Consider the following 25,878-nt stretch of genomic DNA (forward strand, 5'->3'; position numbering starts at 1 on the left):
CTCACGCTCTATGACTGCTGGGATAGGCTCCAGCCCCCCGCAACCCTTGATTGGACTAAGCGGCTGAAGATGAGTGTGAGATAACTGAATCATTTTCAGAAGCAATTGATTTGTGTGGTTGATCTCAGGAAGCTTAATTTACCATATCATTTTATGGGGGGGTAACCTGAAAATATAACCGTTTTAGGTTCGCCTGTGGCTAGAAATCATTTCCGATAGCAGTCTTTCTGCTTCACAACCTTCAGAAAGCTCTGATATCAGTCTGGGGCCAGTTTGAAGAACAGACACGTCAAACTGAGATCTTGCGTCACTGAAAACTAAGAAAAAAAACTTAAAAAAAAAAAAAAAGAAAGAAACATATATATGTGTATTCCGGATGAAGTTTCATGAGGGTTTTCTCTCCCGAGGTCGCTTAGGTTACAAAAAAAAAAAAAAAAAAAACCTGATGGTTGTTATACCTCCAGAAAATGTACTGTAAATTCATGTTTTTTGACAGTAAAGCCTCGAGGCTCCATGTTTTTTACTTTGTGTCACAAAAATATTCCAGTGACAGGTGATGATTCGTAAGCAGCGCTTCTGTTTCACACTGAGTCATGTTGTTTGGACTCTTTTTTATTTATCAGTGGGATGTTTTTTCTCTCTCTCTCTCGATCTTTCTTGGCTGAAGGTGTCAAACAGCAGCAGGCAGACGCCCACATTAGGTTTTCCCTTCACACTTTGGAGAGACCTACCCAGATCCACCCACCACAGGCAGCTCGGAGAGGGAACGACGTCTGTTCATGTGCGTGCGCGCGCCTGTGCGCGCCCGCTGCTGCTGCATTACGACAGCGTGTGCTGCGCACATGGATATTTTTTTTTTCTTTCTTTCTTTTTTACGTGACCGTGGGCTGCGCGGTGGTTTAATGGTTAGCACAACCTCAGAACAAGAAGGTCATCGGATAGATTCCCACCTGTGGACATTCTTTGTGGCGTTTGCATGTTCTCCCCGTGTTTGCGTGGGTCCCCTCCGGGTGTCTATATGTAATATGTAATATATGGCTCTGCGTCAGGCTGGCGTCCTGTCCAGAGTGTACCCCAATTCACGCCACGTGACTGCTGGGATAGCGCCCCCCGTGACCCTGGAGCCGCTTCACGCATTAACCCACAGTGACACGATCATAGCAGGAGGTCATCAACGTGTGAACTTAATGAAGTGGGAAAATGCGCCACAGTCATGATGTGCGCCAGAAATGTGCATTAATTAAAACACATGAATGGACATAAAAGTGCCTCATCCCTGCACTTATCCTAGGATTTCTTTTTTCTTTCTTTCTTTGCCTCACTCACTTTCAATGATCTGTGTTTTAAGCACTTTTTCTTTTTCTCTTTCCGGTAGCTTTGGCTGTGCGTTGATACGTGCGTAGTTTGCCGTCTCCCTGCACAGTTCTCCCCCTCCCTCTTTCCTCACTCATCGAAAATCCCTCCCTCCCTCCTCCGAGTGCTCACGCTCACTCTCACACTTCCAGCACGCACGCGCGCACACACGCAAACACTTCTCCCCCGCACACTCGCTTCGCATGGGTGCTGTCTCATTCATTTCTGCGCGCCATCCACGCACTGACTCCAGCGCGTGGCAGGGGGAGCGGGGGGGGCGGGGTTGGATATATACCTGCGAGAGGAGGCCACGAGCTACACAGAGACTGGACCCACTTGCAGTGCAAAGACCACAAGCAAGAAGACTCCGAAGCCGGGAGTAGAAGTACCAACACATTCATCCTGGAGCTTAGAGAGAAGAGACGAGCAGCGTTTTTTGCTTTCACGCGGACCGTCAACTGGAGCTCCGACACAACCAATTTGTCACTCCGCTATACGCCAGCTTCTCTGGATATAGCAGCTAAACAAAGTTGGTAGTAAACTCTTTGGAGTTTGGTTAGAGTCGCTTTCATATTTCTTTGCTTGTGAGAGTGGACTGCACTGAAACTTGGGTTCGACCCGGCCGGGTCGCGCTGGGACCTGGCACCCCGTCCGACGCCGAGAAAGTTTTGAGCAGAAGTCAGTCTGAAGACTTCGAACCAGTGACAACTGGCGAGACATCTAAGACACAGCTTTAAGGTAAGGAAAACGATCACTTCTGCTTGCTTTACGTATGAATTTGGCTTTAATTGAAGTTGATTTGGGACTTTGCGTCTGTCGCTGTCCATGGTGCTGAAACGCTCTCCAGCTTCTGAAAGTTCGAACAACCCTTCCCAAACTCTGCGCTTTCTCCCACTTCCTTCTTAGTTGTTTCTGGTGGTTGCAGCCCATCCGGATGAAGCGAACCGGACCGTGTGATTGCAGCGGAAAGTTAGACTGTGGCAACAGGTTGCTCGAACTTTCTGGTTTAACTCTTGCTCGGACTGCACGGCAATTTGGATTAAGATGTTGCAATAATGGTGATTTTTGTTTCTTATTAGTCATCTGCTATGATTGAATGCATTTCTATGTGATTTTTTTTAAGTCAAGCACATTATTTTTGCACAGCAATCAGCAAATATTGTGCATGGAAATTATAAAACTCACTATGTAGCATTACTTACTTCCAGCTACGGCTTTTTATTTGCAGGCAGGAATGCAAACAAAACCCAGTTCTTCCAAAATCTTTCGCCCATATTGCAGGACGATTTTGTCAGCATTGCTCAGTGTTTGCTCCTTGCTGTTTTTGATGTGTAGTGGATTTACAGCAAAGCCACAATGTGGTTTAGTATCTCGGTGACACGTGCGTGCATTTGCGCAGAGCGGAGGCACGAATTCACAGAGTGGACAACTTGGACATAAAGAATAATGCCTAATTGGCGCATGATTGCTCTGACGTTTGCAGCAACAAAAGAGAGCTAAACGCACAATAAAGACTGACGTCAAGAAATTGCAGTTGTCTGTCCATGCAGTTCGTATCCCTCAGCAAAACGTGCACGCGGACACACGTGTGCACAAACACAATGGGGTGAAAACATTTAGAGAGAAATGATATTGGGTTAAACTGCTTAAGCCTGTGTGGAAAATCACGTGACTAACGTGCTTCACATTCCAACAGCAATTCTCCAAACTTATTTGAACTTGACTTAGAATTTCTATGACAACGTGTTTGCGGTGATGTGCAATCACCGAAAATGCCACGTGCATTTTCATCGAATGCAACTTTGTGAGGAGCTTAGGCAGAACATATTCAGTTCTCTATCAGAACTGTTCATGCCAGCATAAGTTGCTCTCTGCCTTTACACTGAGCTGCAAAAATAACGATTAAACTGCCCCCGCTTCACGCTCCCTGCTTTGCACAAATGGTGTTGACGACAGCAAATGCACAAAAGAAGAAAAGCGATGGGCAGAGGAAAAACAAGGATGGAGGCAGCATGTGAGGTGGGAGGGGCAGCACAGAGAATGAGTCTTTCCTATGACAGCTAGAACTAGAAGCCCATTTATGGACCTTCCGGTTGTTTGGGAAGCAGGACAGAAACGCCCACAAGTACAAAGCAGAGCTGCACTGTGTTGCTCAAACAAAAGGGGAGGTAGAGGAGGAAAGAGTGCAGATTGAAGGATGTAGGGATAAAGATTTGAGAAACACGATGCTGAGTTCCTTCTTGAGGAGTGCAAGTGCGAATGTTCCTATGAGCACAGATGCAACTCTTCACAGCCCTGAAGCACCAATAAGTCAACCAAACATCATCATCTTTTCAATGCTGCTCAGACTTTGTGCATTTGAGCGCACAAAGCGCCGATTTCTTCTGGTAGTCATCTGAAAATGATATATGAGTAAGCAAAAAAGTCAGCTGCATGTATGTTACTAGGCAACAGTTTATTCTTGCTTGAGCTCTGTTGAGAATCACTTGTCACTTCAGTGTGTGTGTGGATAAGTGCATCAATTAATTCAGTGTGCGGAGGAGAGAAGGTGCCTACACAAGATGAACTGAAGATGAGTTACATGAAAACAAGCTGCAGTGAAGATATTAAAAATAATCTGCTCTTCACTTTAATCCATGTAGCACCTTTTAGCGATGCAGTTCAAAGTGGTATTAAGGTTCATAGAAAGTGCATGCAGCTGCTTTAATATGCGGCATTTGCATTAACTGTCAGTTGCACTGGTATGAAGTGGATGAAAGTTGTTTCAGAGATGTTGCAACTGGACACGTTATCACACCTAGGTGCAGTCACATTTTCCCTAATTTGCCCTTCAAAAAGTCAAGTGCATTGTTGGAATAGCGGAACTAATAAGCATCTGTGGTTGCCATTGGCAATGCTTGCATGGACGTCAGACTGACGCACATGCTTCGCAGTTCAGTTCAGTGTGTGGGAGGAAAGTGCAAGTGCTTGGAGAAACCAGCCTGTTGTGAAGGACTGTAATTGCAGTGAGCAGGGTAATTATGTAGAAAACACTGGGCATTTTAGATCAATGAGTTGGTCTGTCCTGAAACATAATATGACAACAATCAGGGGCAAACCCCAAATGCATTAATATCAAATGGCAGTGGGTTCAGCTGCAATGCTTCTCAGCAATAAAGTGAAGAAACTGGCCATTTCTATTGCATATTGATGATACTGATACACTAAAAAAGGAACTGCTGTCACAATGAGATAAACTGATGTAACAATTTGCATACATTTTTTGAAGTAATTTCAACTTAGTTATTTCAACTTTCATCTGAGTTTATGCCACAAGACTTCTCTAGTTAAGTTGAAATAACTTTAAAATAATCAGTGCAAATTGTTACATCACTTTTTCTCATTGAGACAGCGGTTCATGTTTTGATTGTTTAAATTTTGCAACATGTAATTTTTTTGTTGTTCTTTTTATGTCCCCTTTTCTCTGCAGCTCTTTCTAATACAGAGATGCTAGAGTGTTTGATGCACTAAAACCTGCAAATTAAAATTCTTCAGGAGGTTTGCACAGATCAGTCAAAAGCTCTTGAAGATACTTAGGAACAAGCGGCAAAAGAAGTCTTCAACAACCTAATTAAACGAGCAATTGCAGAAAGAACAGCAAAAGCATCCTCTACTTAAGCCGACCCCATGGCGTGGTCAGCTCCTTCGGGCCCCTGTGTGGCCGTGATCTTGCTCTTCTTTGGTTTGGCCTCCTGCACTCCATCCGGCCCTGCCTCCACCACCTGTGCTACACTGGAACAAAGCCGCTTCTTTGGTGTATTCTCCTCTACAACCACCTTGCCTGCCACTCCGTGCTCCTGGACTCTGCAGAATCCCGACCCACGCCGCTACACCGTTTACATGAAGATCACTAAACCCACTGAATCCTGCATGCCCCGCCAAATCAAGACCTTCCAGTTTGACTCCTTCATCGAGACTTCACGTACCTACCTGGGAATGGAGAGTTTCGATGAGGTGGTGCGCCTGTGCGACGCTTCTACCACGGTCACTTATCTGGAGTCCACCAAGCAGTTCCTGCAGATCCGTAAAGTAGCCCCAAGAAATGGCCTGGAGATCCCAGAGGGAAACGCTGAAGTCAGTGAGTTCAAAGCCGAGTTCCTAGTCGTGGGAAAGAGGAACCCAAGCATGCCTGCCTGCCAGATGTTGTGCCAGTGGCTGGCGAAATGCCTGTCTAGCAGCACCCACGATTATCCCTGTGGAATCATGAACACCCCATGTCAGTGCTGGGAGACACCAAAGAGGAAGCCAGGAAGCTGCTACAGGGGTGGGGTCTACGTTGAGAAATGCCTTCCTGTCCCAAGAGACAATGGGCGTGATGCTGAGATAATCAGTAAGTGAATTTTATGTGAAATCTAACAAACATTTGCAATCAAAAGCGGCAAACACTACATCTCCTAAGGTGTGCTATTATCTCACTTTATGGCGGTTACACTGAAGCTGATAGGGAGATTTATGCCCCTCAGACCCCCAAACATGCAGGCTCCAGCCTTGCTGTCATTCAACAGTCCCTGTTTGTGTCTAGCGGCTGATGAGGATAATGACCCATGTGTTAAGAGCAGGTGCACAGGATCAAGATGTGCCCTCAGCAGTCACAGAGTAATGAAAACTAAATCGAATGTGCTGAAGACATTTGCTGGTGTTTCTCCAAGACTAAATGGTAAAACAGCTTAAAACGCACACACCTGTAGTTCTGCATTTTGCTTCAGGAGAACATGTGATCGGCTTCCATGCTCAGCAAGAAGTCCAGGTGTTGGCAAACGACAACGGGCGTGTTTGTGTTAGGCAGGGGGCCAGACAAGAGCACAAAGACAGCACAGTCAGCCGGCAGCGGAAAGCGAAGCACAGCACTTGTTGTAGTCATGGCAACTAGATTGCAGACCTTACATCCTGCTCTGTTAGTTCACACCAAGTGGTACAAAGAAAACAATCACCATTTCAAAAGGATCATCTTTCAGGGTTTTTGCCTGTATGTATCACTCTAGTGTGGATCATAACTCCCTCACCCCTTTTAAGTGCATATATACAATTTTCAAGTGGCAACTGATGATGCTTTATGTGAGAAACACCGATCAATTCAAGCATTCAGTCTCTGCATCACATTTATCACATTCTGACCTTGTTCGTTTCTTCTGTTTCATCACTTCCTGCAGAGGGATGGGCTGGTTGGGGCCGCTGGTCAGAATGCAGCCAGGAATGTGGCGGTGGAGTCCAGGTGCGCAGCCGAACTTGCCAGCCAGACGACAGTGCATGTGAGGGCACAGTCGAAGAGGGGCGGGCTTGCAACCCTCAGGCCTGCATTGGTAAAACCACCCGTTAATTACTGAGCTCATTTAACCGCAGCTGTCTTATATTCAATAAAATAATTATACGATTATTTAATTCTTTCAGGCAAAGTGCGCAACAGGAGCCAAGGCCTGCGTTCCATTATTGGCCTGAAGCGAGACGGCACTGATGATTCTAATCATGGAATTGTTGCAACCCAGACAGGTGAGAATCTTCATCAGGTTTCTTCATGCATAGTGCAGATTATGCAGAATACAACAACTAGAACTGGACCACAATGTCTGCAAAGTGCTTTGTTTGAGCTAAAGGTCACTGAGTGCTGACCCTGTAACTCACTCCATCCAGATGCTGTAACAGACGAGTGGTCCCCCTGGAGCACATGTTCCGTCACCTGTGGGGAGGGCTGGCAGAGCCGCTCGCGCATCTGTGCAACTTCAGCGTACACTACCCAGTGCACCGGACCCCTCCGTGAGAACCGGCCCTGCAACAATACGATGGCATGCCCAGGTATGTGCACGCATCCATTTTTGACATACACATGGAGATAAAAGCTGTTACCAGATTAGTGGTTAATCTGTATGCATAATTTAAAAAAAAATGTGAGTGTGTTGCCTGTTCTTCAGAAGTTCACCTCAGTATCATATAACCGTCTGAAAGATTGTGAGGAGCATCACCCCATCTAGTGGCAGATTCGTTGTACTTTCTTTTTCAAACACGCTGCAAGATTCTAAAGGGGTTTTAACTGTGTTGTTGTTCGTGTGCAGTGGATGGTGCTTGGGATGAATGGGCCCCCTGGAGCCTCTGCTCCTCCACATGTGGCCGTGGTTACCGTGAGCGAACCCGCAAATGCAAGCAGCCCCAGAATGGAGGTGAACAATGCGACGGACCTTCCAAGCAAACCAAGTTCTGCACCATTGCTGTATGCCCAGGTGAGACAGGAGTGTGCACTGTTTTTCACACAAAATGAAACAAAAAAACAAAAATGTGTTAGTGCAAAAAAATAATACAGCCAGTGGGTTTGTCTGTGACACCACAATTACAAATTTGAAATGTCTCTGACCTTGGATACTTGACCTTAAAACAACTGACGCATGTATGAGGGACTAATGAAAGCAGTGAATGGCATCACCTGCATCCCATAGGGCAGAGGAGGGCTGATGTTGCATCTGAATCATCAACAGATTAAACAGATTCTGTGGGCAGTCAGAGAATTCAATAATATGGACAGATGACTCACACTTTGTATGGCGTAGTCACTCTGTACTTTCCTATAACGCAACCTACACATGAGCTAAAACGAATCCTCTTGACTTACAAGTGCAATTGTGCGTGTTTGACGAACTTCACTGATCATCATCACATTTTAAACCGAATTTAAAAATGAGACTACTTGATCTTTCCACCGGTTCTTTTATTGCAGTTCCACGCTACCACCACTAAATGTCTCTGTACCTTTGCAAATAAATCAAATGAAAAGTTCTGAGGCCTGAATCAAAATCATTATTCAGAAACGATTTAACACTTCATTTGAAATTAAAACGGCTTTGGAAGTGTTATTCTTAGTAGAATGACAAGTTTGACTTTTCTATTTTATCTTTCTAAGCAGCGTTTCATAGCAGTCATCACTGATTTTCTTTCCACCTTTGCGTGTTGTAATCTTTCCAAGATTAAAACTGCAATGCAAAAAGTATCTTTCGGTCATCAATCAATATAAGTTTCTAATCTGCGTTGTTTTGGCATTGAAATACTTTATGACTTAGATTAAAAATTTGTATCGGTCCTCACAGAGATGTTGTTTGAGTGAATAAATGTCATTAAATCAATACAACTGAAAGTTTTATTTTGAAAAACATGAGCAGAATCAACTTGCTTTGATTGAAAAATGACCACAGTGGGTGTAATAATGATTCTTTGGCTGGGATTAAATGAAGACTCAGATAAAGTCATAGTTCATGCTAAATGTATGTATCAGTAAATCTGCCACAGCACAGCCAGATGGCCTCTCTTATCCTGGCTCTGACTCTCGGCCTGAGCATCTTCTTCTCTGCTTTCCTCTAGTGGATGGATCCTGGAATGAATGGTCCGCCTGGACTGCGTGCTCTACTTCTTGCTCCAATGGTACCAAGCAGAGGACCCGTGAGTGCAACGGTCCATCTTACGGCGGCTCTGAGTGCCATGGCAACTGGGAAGAGACGGTCAGCTGCTTCCTGAAAGAGTGTCCTGGTAAGTTAAAAACAAAAACAAAGAAATATACTCTGAAAAGACAGTTAAATAGCTTTAAAGTGAAGGTTCGTGATGCATTCTATCATCTGCTTTTAGTCGATGGACGCTGGCATGCGTGGAGCTCATGGGGCAGCTGCAGTAAGACTTGTGGTGGAGGCATCCAGCAGAGACAGAGAGTTTGTGAAGGACCTTTCTTTGGTGGAGAATCTTGCCCTGGGGAGAGGGAGGAGCAAAAGCGTTGCAATGAGAGGAGATGTCCAGGTGAGTTTCTGTGCCGCAGATAGATAACCTCACTAAAATGAAACCTGAGGTGTAAACTCAGCATCATACGATATAATCCCTGCGATCTTGCAGAGCCCCATGAAATCTGCCCTGAGGAGAACACTGGCGATGCAGTGTGGAAGAAAACGCCTGCTGGAGATGTTGCTGCCTTTTCCTGCCCCGCTGATGCCTCAGGTGCACAAGAGGATATGCAGATGACAAACAACAAAATGTAGCTAAGTGTAAGTGAGATATTTGAAATGCATTCACACCAACCAACTCTTCTTTGCCCTCTAAACAGGTCTGATCCTGCGCCGTTGCACCCTCGATGCTGTAGGCCTCGCCTTCTGGGAGAACCCAACTCATATCAAGTGTGTCTCCAAGACCTATGACAATATTCAGACCTTGGTAAGTCAGTTAGAAAAAGCACCAGAACCTTAAATGTTAGACTGGTTTTCCAAGAATGTATTCCGATTTAAATTAATCTGTTAATTTTCTGTTGCAGTCAAGGGACTACGTGACCAAGGCTCAGGAGGGCCAGAGTGTGGACGGGATCGCTGAGGTGATTTCACGCCTTAGATTCTCCTCAGATGATGGCGCCAAGTACAGCGGGGACATCTTGGCCACCATGGAAATCCTAAAAAACACAACTGAATTGTTCAAGGCGACTAGGCTGAGACTGAGCAGCGCTGATGTTGAGGTAAGACTCCAAGTCCATGTTGTTAGAAACCAGTTCAGGCATATTTTAAATTAACGTCACAAGGTAACTTTTTTTAAAAAAAAGGCAGATCAGCTGTCAAAAAATAATTTTAATGAAGGTATATTTGGTGTTTTTTACACCTCTCCACTATTGATCTGCAGAACTACGTCCAGACCATCAGCAACTTACTGAAGGAGGAACATCGTGACAAATGGCAAGAAGCACAGCTGGTACGTGATAAGCAGGTGTACCTGTGAGAGCAAAATGAGCACAGCAACAAAATAAGTCTGTGGTATTAAAGGACTTGTAATGGGATGAGTCCATATTAGAAAAATTCTGGAAGCTGAAAAATAAGCACTGAGTATCACGTTTGTAAAGGTGTTTTTTGTCACCTGATGAGGCTGTGACACTAACACCTAAAATAATCCCTGACAGGCAGTGACTCACCTGTTCCAATTTGAGTGGCTGATTTATTGGTTAGCAGCTAATAATAAAACCCCTCGGGGGTCCGTGGACTCACCAGTGCAACCACATCAATGTTTCTTTATAAGCCTTACAAGGACTTGCCAAGCAGAGGCATGTCCAAAATTATTAGACCCGAGAGGCACAAAGGAGATAGGAAGTACAAGGTGGCCACATCAGATTATTTTACTTGATTAACAATAAAGCATAATTTAATGTTCAGGATTTAAGGCTAATGAGTACAAGGTGCCATCAGAGAGATAATACATCAGCCTTTTTCTAAGTTAGCTAACTAGGATGATACCCAGGCCAGATGACCAAAATAGCATCATGGATATTGCACCTCTGCACATATAACAAGAGCAATCAGACATTTCTGATATCCGCCAATCCGGATATGGATCAACTTCAAATTTCAGTGGAGTCCTCTATGCCCTAATTATATATCTGTGGTGTAAATTTGGTGAGAATCCATGTAGTAGTTTTGACATAATCCTTCAAAGCCTATATAAAGTAAAACTTCATCCAGAATCAGGATCTGGATTTGGATCACCTTCACAATTTAATGGGTTCTTCCGTGGTTTAATATCTATCTGTTGTAAAAATGTCGTCAAAATTCGCGCAGTAGTTTTGACGTAATCAAGCTAACAGACGGACAGACAAATAAATAAATGCCAATGATTTTATTATGTCCTTGGCGGATGTAATAAACAGTGTTGTCAAAGTTACTTTTTTAGTTACTTTATACAGTTGCTTCATTAGCAGCTTTATGTAATTACTTTATTAGAATCTGCAGAAAACTTGCAACTAATAAGTAATGTAACTAATAAGGTAACTAGTAATCTAACTTGGTTACTCTTAAGATTGAGCAATCAGCAAAGTAACTAATAGTTACTTTTCTGAGTACTAAATCTTAAAAATAACCAAGTTAGATTATGAGTTACTTCATTAATTACATTCAGCAGCTGCCGGCAAGTTGTCCGCAGCTGCTAATGAAGTATCTGTATAAAATAACTGTAAAATATAACTGTATAAAGTAAGTAATGAAGTAACTTTTCAAAGTTACTTTGACAACAATTGTAATAAACACATTCATTCTCAGTCCCACTTCTAACTGGGCAGACAGACAAACATACTTTACAATAATGTTGTGGCCAATCAGGTTCCACAGGTGGGCCACGCTACCCGAGGCCACCCCCTGGATACACCAGTGCCAGTTAACTAAAGACCTTGGTATAAAGCTTTACTGAGTTTGTAAATTTAAGCAAAAATTGTTTCCAGTTTTGCCTGACACATGGTTCTATGGGTCAGCTTGTTTTGCTTATTTTGCCTGACCAAACAACATTATTATTCCACAACAATGATGCTGTTAACTTCCTCTGATTATGGATGTTAGTTACTAACAAACAAAAACTCATTTATATTTTTCATCATTCTTAACTGGATTTTTTCTGGAGGGCCCAAATGTTTGCGGGCGAGGGATGTATCCAGCCCTCCTGCCTCTAGTTGCAAATCCAAGATGATAATAAGATGCAGACCTCAACCATGAGACACGTCATCTATCCACATCTAATCAGACCAAACATTTGACTGCTGGCATTTTCTAAATTCTTAAATAACACCTGTGCATCGCAATTAAAATAAGTGAAGAAACACATCACCAATTAACGAGTCACCAAAGTGTGGAGAAACCTTCGACTGCTGGCAGCAAACACATATCTGAGTGTAAATTGAGACTGGATGGTGAATTACCGGGAGCAGTTTCAGATGAGAAAAAGGAACACTTCAAGGTGACAGAAAGAGAGGGAGAGAGAGAAAAAAGCGAGATTGAATCAGGGAGAATCACTGCACCCACTCTCCAATCTGTGCTTCTCCATACCGATGTCAGCCGTACGAGCACACAGACAGCGCATCACGGAGACGTGCACACCTTATGCCCACATGGCTGCAGTTCTGCGTCAGAGACACGCAAGTCAAGCTGCCCTCCCTTCCACAGAGCCGTAGAAGACAGAAAAACTGTGAATCAACAGCTTGTCCATTTATGGCCTTAAGGAAGTTCTGTGGTTGCTTAGCAGCAATTGGGACCAGGAATACCAGAACTGATGCAAGAATGCCAAAGCAAAATGTCTTTCCTCAATGTTCCATTAAACTATTGTGGAAACTGCATATAATTAAACTTGTCAAACCACATACCCAAATTTTTTTCCTCTCTTAATTTATCTTTCTTTGTTTTTTGTTTTCTTCCAGATGGGTGCCAACATTAAGGAGTTCCTCGGCCTTGTGGAGGACTTTGTGAACATGATCGGCATGCAAATGAGCGGCTTTCAGGACATTTATGAAGTCACGGAGAATTTAGGTGAGCCCCCAGTTCCACTGCCAGCTGTTCTGTGCTCACATCCAGTCAGTGCAATTTGTTCTTCCTTCGGTGTGAGGATGCATCAGCCTTAATCACACCTGTGAATCAGAGTCCATAAAAGCAGAAGAATGCATCAGTTGACAGAGTGACAGAGTGACAGGTCCATCAGCCATCCCACATTATCTCCGCCGTCTTCAATATGCTGGCCATCGGACCCTAAATATATTTAGCGAGGCACACACAGATGACTTTTACGCGAACAAATGAACGTGCAAAATTGCACTCTAAATCACTCCTGCTGACTTCTATCTATCTAACTAATGACTTCTCCAGTCAGATCCATGACGCATGGAGTCAAAATGTTCTTGGCATGATTAAGTTCTTCACCCGCAGCACCACCTGGAAGTGTTTAGATGATGTGTGTGTAGTGCCGTTTACTCATGAGGCCCCTGCCTCCTGCATCTCTGTCCTCCACAGTGATGAGCATCCACAAACGTCCAACCACCACCAGCTCCAACTTCACCTTCCCCTTGAAGGGCTGGAGGGGAATGTTGGACTGGGTCAGGACTTCTGAAGAGAAGATTTCGGTGGTCCGTGATGCACTATCCATCGAGCAGGCTGGTGAGACCTTCAGCTTAAGGCTCAAACATGAATTGCTGTCAAAATTAATCGATAGTTGTCTAATGCAGTTTTGGGTTTTTTTTTTTTCTTCTTTCTAGGTGGAAATGATGCTTTTGTGACTGGCATTGTCCTCTATAGGAACCTTGCTTCAATTATGTCCTTTCAAAGGTAAAAATGACAAGAACGTAACTAGAACGGCACTCACTGTAGTTCATAGCTCTGTCAAGGTGCATCAGGCAATTTGAACATGTCAACCTGATCACACATTCCAATAATTTGACTATATGTATATTTTTTACGAATACATTGTATTATTGCATGAGAAAAAATGGCAAACAAAATTAATGGTTCCACCCCACAAATTAATGGGAGCTTTCTCAGCCTATGATCCACCTACGTACCAGCTGTCAATAAACCTAACCCATAAATTAGTTAGTAAACAAGCCAAATAATTGCATTGTGATCATTAAGGGGAGTTAGGAAGTTGAGCTTGCCATTGTCCACTAGATGTCACTATATCCTCAAAGTATTTCTGCATGGCATGTTAATTCTTTTGGTTTCACTTTACATTTTGGAAACAGTGAACAGTTTTGTTGTTGTTGTTGTTGTTGTTGTTGTTTTGTTTGTTTTTTGAAGCAGTTACTTCATTTAATGTTTCAAGCACTTTGAAGCAGTAAATCATTTTCTGAAACAACTGATTCAATTTATTGGATGTTTAAAAAAAACTCAGCTCTGCTGTCACTGTGTGGAACATTTCAGAAGGGCTTTAAATCTGAAATCACCTCTACCCTGATCCCCCAAGTATGCCTTTGTGTAGTCCAAGGGGAGCAATTATGATACATTTATGTGTTTATGTGCCTTAACAAAGTAATTTTTTCACTTCAATGCCTTGTGTCTGGTCTCCCAGACACCTGACTGTTGCCACATTCATTCAATCATAAGATCTCACTCAGCCTGCCATTTGTCCCTTCTCTGCAGCAACACCACCCTGCTCAACTCCAAGGTGGTGACTGTGATCGTCAAACCCACCCCAACTCTTCTGTCATCCCCCGTCGAGATCGAGTTCCCCCACCTCCATAATGTAAGTTGCTAATGGATTCCCCAGTTTGATGAAGTCTTACAAAAAAAAAAAAATCTCAGCTTCCCACCTGGGTGTTTGCTCACCACGGCACATGGAGGTTGACATTTTGCTGACATTTCACTGTCACTTGAAAGCATGCAAACATCACAGTGTAGCCATAATGCTCAGTTCAGCGATGATGATGAAAATTCACGTACAGTAATTAGTTTATGCAGCTGACGAGAGGCTGGTTTCACTTTAGGCACATATCACGGGGGAGGGTGGTGGAAAGGCAAGCTGTTGCATCTTGCACATTTGCAGGGTCCCAACCTACACACTCCTCATTTTTTCCAGCAGTGATTCCTCATGTTGCCTTCTCCGTCTGCTTCTCTTTGCAGGGCACCGTGAATGAGACATGTCTTTCATGGGATGAGAGCGAAACGTAAGTGTTCATCCACCATTCTACCTCACATCTGTCCCACTTGGCCTTACAGCACCCCCACCACCACCACCACCACTACCTCTTTTTTTTCTCTTTACTCACTGCTGAGATCCTTTCTGTCATGCAGCTGTCACTGCACATAAGCATTAACCGCCCCACCACCCAGATGCACACTTACCACTTAGCACACTTGATAAGTTTTACTGTCAATCACTTCCAACAAGAAGGGCAGAGCAGTGCCCCATGTTGACCTGCCTCTTCCAACCGGAAACTCTGCATGACGCAGACTTCAGAAATGACAGCCTCGATGATGCTCAGCACAGCCGGGTGGATGTAGTTCACCCTCTGCTCTTGCATCACTTTAAAAGGGATTCAAAGTTAGGGGCGGTAATGACATTTACTAGAGCCTGCAAAGCATCATATTAAAGGGGGTTAAAACAATTTATAAAAAGTCTTAGCTGCATTTAAATGACTTGTAAAAAGAAGCAGGCGGGCCACAGGTGGACCTTTTACATTTAGATGGAGTAGAGCTGCATGCACATAACCCCAGCAAAGAAAAACTGATCGAGAGGAGAAAATGCAATTAACTCATGTACTTTCAGAGAGAGGCCAATGCACCTCCGGGCAAACTGGATTCATTTTTCGCATCAAATCTGATTAATGGCAGGACGTAGATAGTGGAAATAGCAGAGGAGGAAGCACTGTCTGATGCTCATGTGTATGTCAATGTTTCCTTCCAGGGCTGCATGTATTAAACATTTGTGATAATCACAGACGGGCAGAGATAAGACGGGTCCTGCTGTATTTTGTGGCATAAAAATAAAAGGCCCACATATGGTAAATGGACTGCATTTATATAACGCTTTTCCATCTGCATCAGACGCTCAAAGCGCTTTACAATAATGCCTCACATTCACCCCGATGTCAGGGTGCAGCCATACAAGGTGCTCACAACACACCTTGCCCAAGGGCCCTTAGTGATTTTCCAGTCAGGGTGGGATTTGAACTGAGGATCTTCTGGTCTCAAGCCCATTGCCTTAACCACTAGACCATCACCTCCCCTCCATCACCTCACATCCATATCAGCATGCCTTTGTGCACGAGCCACAGTGACTGTGCCCTGCAGCCTTCAGGACATAGCACACTGTACAGGGTTGGACCTGCTGCCTGTGATGAAAATCTAAAAAAAAAAAATAATAATAAGCAGCCAGTCAGAGCTCCAGGGTGCTGCTTTGCCCCCCTGCCTACTTTAAGGCATCTGTTGCCACTTATTTGGCACAGTGGTACATCTTGTTTTGCTTGGCTAATACGTCAAAGCAAGATCTGAGGTTGAAGTGCATTCACAGTATGGTCCAGTTTTTGGTCCAATTTATGTCTCAGACAATAATATAGTAAATGAATAGTTTAAGACAAAGCTTATAGAGGTAAAAGTGTCATCGTTGTTCAGATTGAGTTTAAACTCCCACCTGCTCTGTTTCCAAAGAAAGAACACTTTGTTCTTTCTGAGAGGACATAACAGATCTCGCCAATCATCTCACATCTGAAAATCAAAACAGGAATAATTAAAAGTATGCAAATAATGTAATGGGTAGAATTAAGGATTGTGCCATTTTGCATTAGAATGATATAAAGAAAAAAAACTGAATCAGAATATAAAAGCTGCAGAAAGTGATTCCATTCCATTTCTTTCTTTCTTTCTTTTTTTTTCTTTTTCTTTTTTTTTAACATGCATCCTGTTTAATTCCCTTCGGTGCTTCTGGTCTGAAGAATGTGTCAGAGCTGAAAACAGTCTAACGTGTGGTTTCCCTCTCCCTGCCTGTGCAGTTCGTCTCTGCTCGGGTCTTGGTCGGCTCGGAGCTGCAGAGCGGTGCCCGTTCATTCATTCAGGACCAAATGCGTGTGTGACAGCCTCTCCACCTTCGCCATTTTAGCGCGTATCAACTTCGACTCGGTAAGTCTTCTGTCTGCACGCAGCTTTCTCTTGGTTTTTGTCCATCATTTGTCTTAAATGTGCAGCGCGGGGTGTGGATGTTGTTGTTATTTTGGTTTTGGTTTTGGTTTTGCTTTTTTGTTTTGTTTTTTGTTTTTTTGGAGCGCGCGGTGCCGCTTTTGCCTCCGCGCAGCGGAATCTCAGCTTCGATCATCCGAACGAGGGAAATAATAATGTGTTGATGAGCTGCGGATTGCATTCGGATGTAAAAGTGAAGCAGATCTGGATTGCACGTTATCGATCGTGCATCATGCGCTTTATATTTTGTTAATCGCTTGCAACCGTCTTGTTAAACGACTAACGTATTTACGCAGCAATCGACAGTGTGTGTGTGTGTGTGGGGGGGGGGGGGTATTGATAAATATTATTACAGCTGATCAAAAAATGCACGATGTTGTCTGGATTGAGTGGTCAATGTAAATCGTTCGTGCGCACAAGGGTGCTTATTAGATTGCCAAATTGCGCATAGCTTCATGCGCAAAGACAATGTGTAAATTTCTGTGTATTATTATGTGCCTCTGAGGCTGCAGCTCTCCAGTTACCCTAGTAACGGCTTCTGCAGAGCAAACTGTGATTTCTGGAGATGCTGAAGAAACGGGGGTGGGGGGTGGGTGGGGGGGTGCACAGCGCCCTCCCTCCTCCCCGTTTTGAAAAGCTCCCCAACACCATAAAGCGTCAGTTGTCTGTGCGCGTAAAATATCAAGTTAGACAATTAGTGTAAACAAAATGTGTCTTAAACTGTCCTTCCCTTCCTCCGACCTGCAGTTAATGGCAAAACATCTCTTAAATCTGTTGCTCCATAATTTTTTTATTTTTTTTTTGCATCCAATTGTCCCCATTATTTGTTAAAGCCTGCACACATGCCCCCTCCTGCAGATGTACCAATCATTCTGTGCGCACATATCTCTGAATTCTCTATTCCATCTACCCCCAGCTTCCATCTCCCTCCTATTCAGTCACTGTAGCTACAGTCTGAAAATGCCAGAGAACAGGACCAATAAGCGATGGCCATCTGGACACGCTTTGATGCTTCTTCCTCTTCATCCATTCTTTGGCATTTTCTATCATGTCTTCCATTAACGGGATTAACGGAGAGATGCTGCAGCGCGTCCACTCTTTCAGCATGCTCTGATTCACACACTGGTCCAGTGGGAACTGCCTGCCTCGTTAGTACAACAGATGCCCTTGACCAGCTTTGAGTGCAGCCACACACACGTTCAGCTGTCACAACCATCCCAAGCTCTACATTATAGCAGGTCTGCTGTTGAGCGGCTGCTTAAGTCTCTGCGCAGAATATCTGATGTAGATCTGTTTGGAAACGAGGACACAGGGTTTGTTCAAGGACAGGCAAATGACATGTTTCATATTTAGGTCAAACTAGATGTCTGGATTTCGCTCAGCGGGCCCCCGGCACCAGCATCAACCCAAGTAGAGGGATTAGGGAGAGAGGAAGTGGAACTTAAAGTTTTGTCCTTGTTATATGTCATTTTCCGGATTGTGTAAACAAAAAAACTATAGAGCATCTCACTGCTCCATTTTCTGTGCTTGGAGGTGTTTTTGATGCAGTTGAATTGAGTTTTTAACAAATTTGCTAGTGTTTGGATGCCGTAGGCCGGGTTTCTCCACTCCTGTCTATTCAGTTTTGAGACAGAACTGAGAAATTTCCAGGTTTTGTTGTTCGTTTTTTTCTTATTATTCTTGACACATTACAGTAGCAATTCTGTGTGACCTTCAGAAAGATGGATTTATTATATAAGGACATGTTCACAGTGGTTGTAGGGAGGCACTTGGGGTGTTCTCGCCTTTATTTTCCCTCAACACATTACATCCTTTGTGAAAAAAATATACTGTAGTGATTTGTCAAGATCAAGAATGACATTTTTTTCATACGAGACCCACATACGTTCCTGTGACTCAGTCCCATTACGGTGGTGACAGTTTGATTAGAAGTGTCAGATTAAATTAAAGCCTCGAGGTGCAAGACAGATTGGGGCAGCAGCATCTTAGTTTCTGGAGCTCTGCAGGTCTACAAGTGGAATTTTCTTTTCAGTAAGCACCCTGTGTGAACCCCTGTGGGTGTATCAGCATCTGGGAAGACAGACGGGAACCGAACCCTTCTGTATGTCTTCCACCTGAGACTCTGTGCCGTGTCTGTGTGACATGTGGGGTGGTCAGAGGGCAGGTGGTGGCAGGTTAATTCCCAAATGATATGGATTCAGTAGTTCTTGGAAAAAATATAATGCAATAAAACCCAAAAACACATGAGAGCAGAAATCCTTCCTGGACTCAAAAGTAAAAGCGTCTGTGTGATATGTTCACCTTGGGGCCACCTTGCCTCAGCCGTGTCCTGATTGTGCCATTCATCTGTTTGCCGACAGGGAGCTGTCTACTCTTCCTGATAGCGCTCACTCAGAAGCCTTTGTAGCGCGCATTACTGCTATCTTTCTCTCTGCTGTTTTGCATGAATATATTTAGAGCTCCAGTCCTAAGAGGTATGTTTGTGTTTTGTCTTCTCTCCACAGATCATGGACAAGCCGTTGCTTCCATCCGTGACTCTCATTGTTGGCTGTGGAGTCTCCTCTCTCACCCTGCTGCTCCTGATCATCATTTACGTATCTGTGTGGAAGTAAGTAAGCTCACGAGCAAAGCGCACTTCAGCGTCTAACATCCTGTGGCAGGTGGTCTGGTGTTTCTTAATCATTCATTGCCAAACTCAAGCTTTTCCTCTCCCCACCCTTTTTGCAGGTACATTCGCTCCGAGCGCTCGGTCATCCTCATCAACTTCTGCCTCTCGATTATCTGCTCCAATGCACTCATTCTCATTGGACAGACTCAGGCTCGCAACAAGGTAATGTGCACTTCCACCCAGTCGTCACTCTTCTTTTAAGCATCTTGGCTGCTTATGTGACTCTGAAAGCAGCCGCAGGCCAAAACCTGGTTTCTCACCGCTCTCTACTTTAACACGCCCACAGGTGGTGTGCACGCTTGTGGCTGCTTTCCTGCATTTCTTTTTCCTCTCATCTTTCTGCTGGGTGCTGACTGAAGCTTGGCAGTCCTACATGGCTGTCACAGGTCGTCTGCGCAACCGCATAATCCGCAAGCGCTTCTTGTGCTTAGGCTGGGGTAAGACCTCTTGGTGTTTGTTCTGTGTGTGGTATCACTTTCCACGACTGCTTTTCCACCCATGTCACAGTCTAACCTTTTTGTACCTACTTATTTGCTCTCTCCCAGGACTTCCTGCGTTGGTGGTGGCCGTGTCAGTGGGTTTCACCAAAGCTAAGGGATATGGCACTGTCAACTAGTAAGTTTAACATATCCAACCACCTCCATGGCTAATCTTCTCCAAGCTGAAGCACTAAGAATCTTTCTCCTCTTTTGTAGCTGCTGGTTGTCTCTTGAGGGTGGGCTCCTCTACTCCTTTGTTGGTCCTGCTGCAGCTGTTGTCCTGGTTTGTATTCTGTGACATCCTTTTAACAATGCATGAAAATGGTGCACTGTTTCAAAATGCGTCCTTTGCTAATTTTCTTTCTCATCTACGGTCTTTATTGCTCACAGGTGAATATGGTTATTGGTATTCTGGTCTTCAACAAGTTGGTATCCAAGGACGGCATCACTGATGTGAAGCTGAAGGAGCGAGCAGGGTGGGTTTTATTGATCTACCCTCACCCATCCATTCTGTCATGGTCAAGCAGCAGCAGAGTTCTTTTCTAAAAGAGTTGCTGTTGGGGTCGATTCTAACAATGTTCCTGTGGTGTTCTTCTCCTACAGCGCTTCCCTGTGGAGCTCCTGTGTGGTTCTGCCCCTTCTGGCCCTCACCTGGATGTCCGCTGTCCTCGCCATCACAGACCGCCGATCTGCCCTCTTCCAGATTCTCTTCGCTGTCTTTGATTCTCTGGAGGGTTTCATCATCGTGATGGTCCACTGCATCCTCCGTAGAGAGGTAGGATAAAACTAAACACCAAGATAAGATCAAGTAACAACAGACTGTATCTGGTGCCATTCTAATGTTTTTTTTTCTCTGTCAATTAGGTTCAAGAGGCTGTAAAGTGCAGAGTGGTCGACCGCAAGGATGATGGCAATGGAGATTCTGGCAGTTCCCATCACAATGGCCACACCCAGATGGTATGCTTCTTGGCTTTTTGCCTTTTTAATGTCTTGAGTGCTTCTTGCATTTTACTTCTTAATGAATATGTGCATACTTTAAGCAGTAATTGAACTTTTTTCTCATCTTTTTTTCAGCAGTCTGATAATGAAAAGGATGGAGATTCAAACAGACAAGGTGAGCAATTTCCTTTTACATTTTTCTTTTCTCATCTTTCCATTAGTAGTTCGATTTCTGTGCACTTGCACTTAAACCGTCTGATTGTGCATTCACAGACTCAGTTTAATGAACCAAATGGGTTTTGTTTTGTTTTTTTTGTATTTTGTCTCTTTTTCATAATGCCTGCTATTATTCTTCTTTGGGTTAAAAGGAACGAAGAGCTCCTCTGAAGAGAAGATGCCTCCTCCTCAGATGCCCCTTCCCATGGGCTCAAACTTTCACACCCTACCATCTAACCCCAGTAAGAGTCACATGCAGGCAGTTCCAGAATACTCCAGCCACACACTGACCCTGAAGAGGGAGAAAAGTCGGCTGGCAGGAGGAGTTGACCCGTCCTGTGGCAAACCTGTCTACGTCTGCGAAGGAGAGCTCTTCAAACAGCTGGATGCCGACCTCGCCCTGGTTCAGGCTGAAGGTGGCGTCTCTGACAGCAGCGGGTACGTCCTCATGCCCAACACCACCTCCACCCTGAGGTCCAAACCCAAAGATGACTCATCAAAATACAACATCAGCGTGGAGCAGCTGCCACAAGCCAGGTTGATGCACCTCGGAGGGCCCTTTGCCGAACCCCAGGCTGCCTTTGGAATAAAATCACTGCCCCCTGACCAAGTCAGCATGTCATACTCAGAGAGGGACTCGCCTATCCAGAACATCCACAACATGTCCAGTGAGTCTCACATCACCCACAGCAGCCTGGAGAACACCTTTGAGTCCATGAACTCCATGATGTCCAAGAGTGAAACGATCTCCACGTTGTCCATGAGCTCTTTGGAGGTACGACAGAAGGGATGGTGTGACATTTGCACATCTTTAATGCATTGTTTCTAAGGTGGATTTGAATCTCAACATTTTTCTTTCTTTTACCTTCTCATTGCAGAGGCAGAAATCTCGCTACGCCGAGTTGGACTTTGAGGTAAATATCATCTAGAACGTCTTCACCAGATTATGAAAAACATGTGAGATGCATTGAATGTACGTGAGCAAACATTCACTGTGAGAGTAAATTCCTTTTCTTTGTATTTTGTAGAAAATCATGCACACAAAGAAGCGCCACCAGAACATGTTTCAGGACCTCAACAGAAAATTACATCATGCCGAGAAAGACAGAGAGTCGCCTGCGTCTGACACCAAGGTAACGCCCTGATCATAAACTCACCATCCATCTCCAGGGAGACATTAATGTCCAGTAAATTCAGCACAGACCAGACAATTCATTCAAAAGTGGCAATTCTAAGATGTAAAAGGAATAAATCAGCAATTATGGTGCTGTTTTAAGAAATAAAATGACCTGAATAAACAACCACTGATTTGTGTGTTAAAACATGGTTGTCGTTACCTTCAGGTCATTTTTAAAATAAGGATGTATTTTCTTCCTTCCTTCCTTCTTACAGTCTGTGAGATGGAGTGTGTCTTCAGGAGGAAGTGACAAAACAAACCACAGCGTGAGTGTTTATATACACCTCACAGTCTCAAGTGACGCCTGTGTAGAGACACAGTCTGAGATTACACTTGCCACAGTAACGAATAACTCACAGCAGTCATGAAAATCCTGAAGTCAGAATCTGAAGTCACTTTGATTCAATGAGGAAATGCCCAGGAACTGATGGGGAACTCCAGCACTAACACGGGAACTCTTTGTGCCCCAACAGGACAAACAGCAGGCTCCTCTGGAGAGGCCGTGGGAGGGAGTCCGGGGCATCCCGCAGTCTCCACCTGCGTGGGTCCGCAAAGACCTGGAGCCCCTGGCCGCTTCACCTCTGGAGCTTCACTCTGTGGAGTGGGAGAAGACAAGTACCACTATCCCTCTGGTGGGGCAGGACATCATCGACCTGCAGACGGAGGTCTGAGCAGGGGGGCTCGAGAAGCCGCCTGATTTCACCTCGTTCACCTTTTTGGTTTTGAGAAAGGAATCCTACATGGATAGAATAGAGGAAACCAAGGAGGGAGGAAGTAGGTCCCACAATCAATGTCTTCAAACCCTCAGCCAGAGCAGGAGGAAAGGAGAGAAGGAGGGATGGGAGGAGTCAAGGTGGTAAGGTTGAGATATTTAATGTAGCTTCTCTGTGTGGACTTAAACGTCAGAGTGCTCTGAAGGTCAAAGGCTGAGTGAAGCGGTTTCCATAACCGGGACTGGCTGTGGTTCCATTAATGCTTCACTTGGAGGTTCCTGAACCCTCCCGTCAGGGTTTCAGAAGACGTGGTCAACATGTCAGTGCTTCTTTTTTTCTTCAAGTCACCTTGGAAAAAAAAAAATGAAAACTGTATCCTCCCTTTCATCTTGGGAGGAACTACTACTACAAGTAGACTACTACTTGTGGAACTACTTTTGTTTTTTTTTTCGAGCCAGGAAAACTTCCAACGACGCACAAGGCAAGATAGCGTACAGGAGCGGTTTAACGGAGTCGAACACTCTGCACTTTGCTGGATGTGCACACACGTGCTGTTTCTGTGATGTGGGTCAGTGGAGGGTTTGCGTGGTTGTTTGTACGGCTACACCTCTGGAAGTGTTTCAGACTAGCTAAAGAGTAAAACTTTGACAAGGTGGGATCATGCTGTATATTGTGATTCTTACTTGTTATCATTTTTATTCTTATTTTAGTTATTGTTACTGTTTTCATTAATATTACCTGAATATCTTTACATTTTAGTTTGTTCTCCCCCCCAACTGTCAGGTGCTAATTTTAGTTGTTTTGTGCTGTGATCTGCAAAATTAAGCTCCCACAAAGAAAACAACAACAACAATAAAGATGTGTAATGCGTTGTGTCCCCATATGGACTGCAATGGGACAAACATAGCGGGTGGTGAGCGGAGTGCCGGCGGCTAGTTACCCAACATGCCCTGGTGTCTGCAGCTCTCTGCTTTGATACCAAACCACCAGCATGAGGACAGACACGGACTCTCACACAGGTAGAGCAATGCGCTCTGGGAAATGCTGGGCGGACTCGTGAGGTCGGGATAAGGAGACGACGCGGTCTCACCAGCTCCCTCGGCTGGAAAAAGATGCAGGCTCTTCCATGTCGTACATGCGGATTTAAGGGTCAGCGGGGGTCCTTTCAACATAGGCCTTTTGTTTCTCAGCTTTGCAGGACTCATGAAGCGAGCTGAGGCTCCCAGCGCCGACGTGACTTCCACGGGTCCTCGAGACTTCAACACATTTGTGTTTTCAGCCATCAGTGTGAAATAGTGCAATATGATGGGTGCTTGATGCTCAAGCAAGACTGATATTAAGATTTAGGTGGGGGTTTTTTCTTACCGATGTTTCCAAACTTTTATACCATCTTCCTCATATTTACAGAGAATATAGATGCTTTATGAGAATATTGTATAACAAATCTGTATTAGTAATTCAAGGAATTTATTCACTAGAGATTTGTTAGCACAAGACTTCGTGTTTGGAGTCCTCTGTGGCACTTAGATAAATGTTCTTCTATAAAGCGAGTATTATATAGTATGAATGATAGCATATGAATATAAAGTGTGCTGCAGGATATTTGTCTTTACTCCACGCTGTAGCGACGAGTAACTGAATCTCATGTCTTCTGTAACAGTGTTTTGATAACCTTGTTGTCAGTAAGTCAACAGTACCAGCCATTGTTCCCGTCCTTTATGACATCATGCTGTCAAACCACCCCCCCAACCCCAAAACAGTCCAGTTCATACAGTACCTCAACTTACTTGTACTGAAAAACCATTTGCATTTTCTTGTCACTGATTTGTTTTGTATGTTCTGTTTTACCTTCTGCAAATGTAGTTTTCACAGCACAACATGAATGTGACAATTTCTAATAAAACATATCTATATTACACGAAGCCAAACAGTCCCAGATTGTTATTTTTACGTTTCTGAAAAGCGGTCACACCTATTAAGTTTGAGATGGCAGCTTTTAAGTGCAACATTGTGCATCGTATTTTAAGCATAATATTCAGACGTACTGTTAAGTTGATGGGAAACAAAAACAGCAGAGGAACAGATTCTGCAGTAATAGTATTTTGTCATAACCTGCCTCTTGATGAAGCGTCTGCCAGCAAGGCGCTCACTAAATATAGAAGTGATTTGCAGTTAGGATGAAGGCAACCTCTCAAGTGTGAGTTTCTTTTGTTCTATTTCCATGCGTTTCCAGACAACCCGTAACCAAATACAAAAAAAAAAAAAACAACACCTATGAAAGCGGAGAAATTAGAAGACAAATTTGACAGGGCAGAATGATCTCTCTAAAAATAGGTAATGTTCTCATCAATTGTTTCTTTCTTGTTTCACCTGCAGTGTTACAGCACATCAGTTCACGCGGTTGGTTTTAACTGCACCAGTCAAATTCTACTGCAAAGCATAAAAAAGAAAACATTTATATGATCCCATCTGTTCTTCACATTTTGATGCAAACTGTGAGAACAGTATTTCTCAACCTTTTTACTCAGCACCCACAAAACCTGTCAAACCAGCCTGACATACCCCAGATCAGCACCCAGTGTTACTAGATTAGAACCAGAGCAATCAGAGTGTAGACACAGAGATGACATATATCCCCCCTCAAAAAATAATAATGAAAAAATCAGATTGCTAAGAAATGACCAATTTCTCTGCCTGCTCCTTTAATTGAAAAGGAGCTACCACTTGCCATGCCCCCATTCCCATCATGTAATGTGGTCATGTCGATGTTGCAAAGAGTAAGCAGGTCTTCCGCTATGGGGATGTATCTCTGACCTAGTGCAAAGCAGTGCACATCCATTTGTAAGTGTTATTGCTAGTTTCCACCTCACCAGTGTTA

At 44.0% G+C, this 25,878-nt stretch overlaps 1 protein-coding gene across 3 annotated transcripts; it reads left to right on the forward strand.

Moving 5' to 3' along the window:
* Window positions 1-1,610: 1,610 nt before the first annotated feature.
* Window positions 1,611-24,918, forward strand: LOC117502405 (adhesion G protein-coupled receptor B1-like). Of its 3 annotated transcripts, none has more exons than XM_034161445.1 (32): window positions 1,611-2,091; window positions 4,823-5,722; window positions 6,543-6,692; window positions 6,781-6,879; window positions 7,021-7,182; window positions 7,440-7,604; window positions 8,734-8,898; window positions 8,995-9,159; window positions 9,253-9,354; window positions 9,461-9,567; window positions 9,665-9,859; window positions 10,021-10,089; window positions 12,569-12,677; window positions 13,155-13,298; window positions 13,397-13,466; window positions 14,277-14,379; window positions 14,757-14,800; window positions 16,625-16,751; window positions 19,313-19,416; window positions 19,536-19,638; window positions 19,763-19,913; window positions 20,022-20,091; window positions 20,172-20,238; window positions 20,346-20,431; window positions 20,559-20,730; window positions 20,820-20,912; window positions 21,030-21,069; window positions 21,263-21,885; window positions 21,989-22,024; window positions 22,139-22,243; window positions 22,503-22,553; window positions 22,761-24,918. In XM_034161445.1, the coding sequence occupies exons 2-32, from the start codon at window positions 5,020-5,022 to the stop codon at window positions 22,956-22,958; spliced, it is 4,578 nt and encodes a 1,525-aa protein (XP_034017336.1). In that variant the 5' UTR covers window positions 1,611-2,091; window positions 4,823-5,019; the 3' UTR covers window positions 22,959-24,918. The 3 variants fall into 3 exon arrangements, with proteins under 3 accessions (XP_034017336.1, XP_034017337.1, XP_034017338.1); XM_034161446.1 differs by having other exon boundaries at window positions 21,033-21,069; XM_034161447.1 differs by lacking the exon at window positions 22,503-22,553.
* Window positions 24,919-25,878: the final 960 nt, after the last annotated feature.

The sequence above is a fragment of the Thalassophryne amazonica genome, chromosome 20 (genome assembly GCF_902500255.1).
Source record: "Thalassophryne amazonica chromosome 20, fThaAma1.1, whole genome shotgun sequence".
NCBI classification, from domain to species: Eukaryota; Metazoa; Chordata; class Actinopteri; order Batrachoidiformes; family Batrachoididae; genus Thalassophryne; species Thalassophryne amazonica.

Coding starts and splice junctions, on each gene's coding strand:
- LOC117502405 (XM_034161445.1), top strand. CDS start 5,020: ATGGCGTGGTCAGCTCCTTCGGGCCCCTGTGTGGCCGTGATCTTGCTC. Junction 6,880..7,020: donor AATTGTTGCAACCCAGACAG/GTGAGAATCTTC, acceptor CACTCCATCCAG/ATGCTGTAACAGACGAGTGG. Junction 20,239..20,345: donor CTGCTGCAGCTGTTGTCCTG/GTTTGTATTCTG, acceptor TATTGCTCACAG/GTGAATATGGTTATTGGTAT.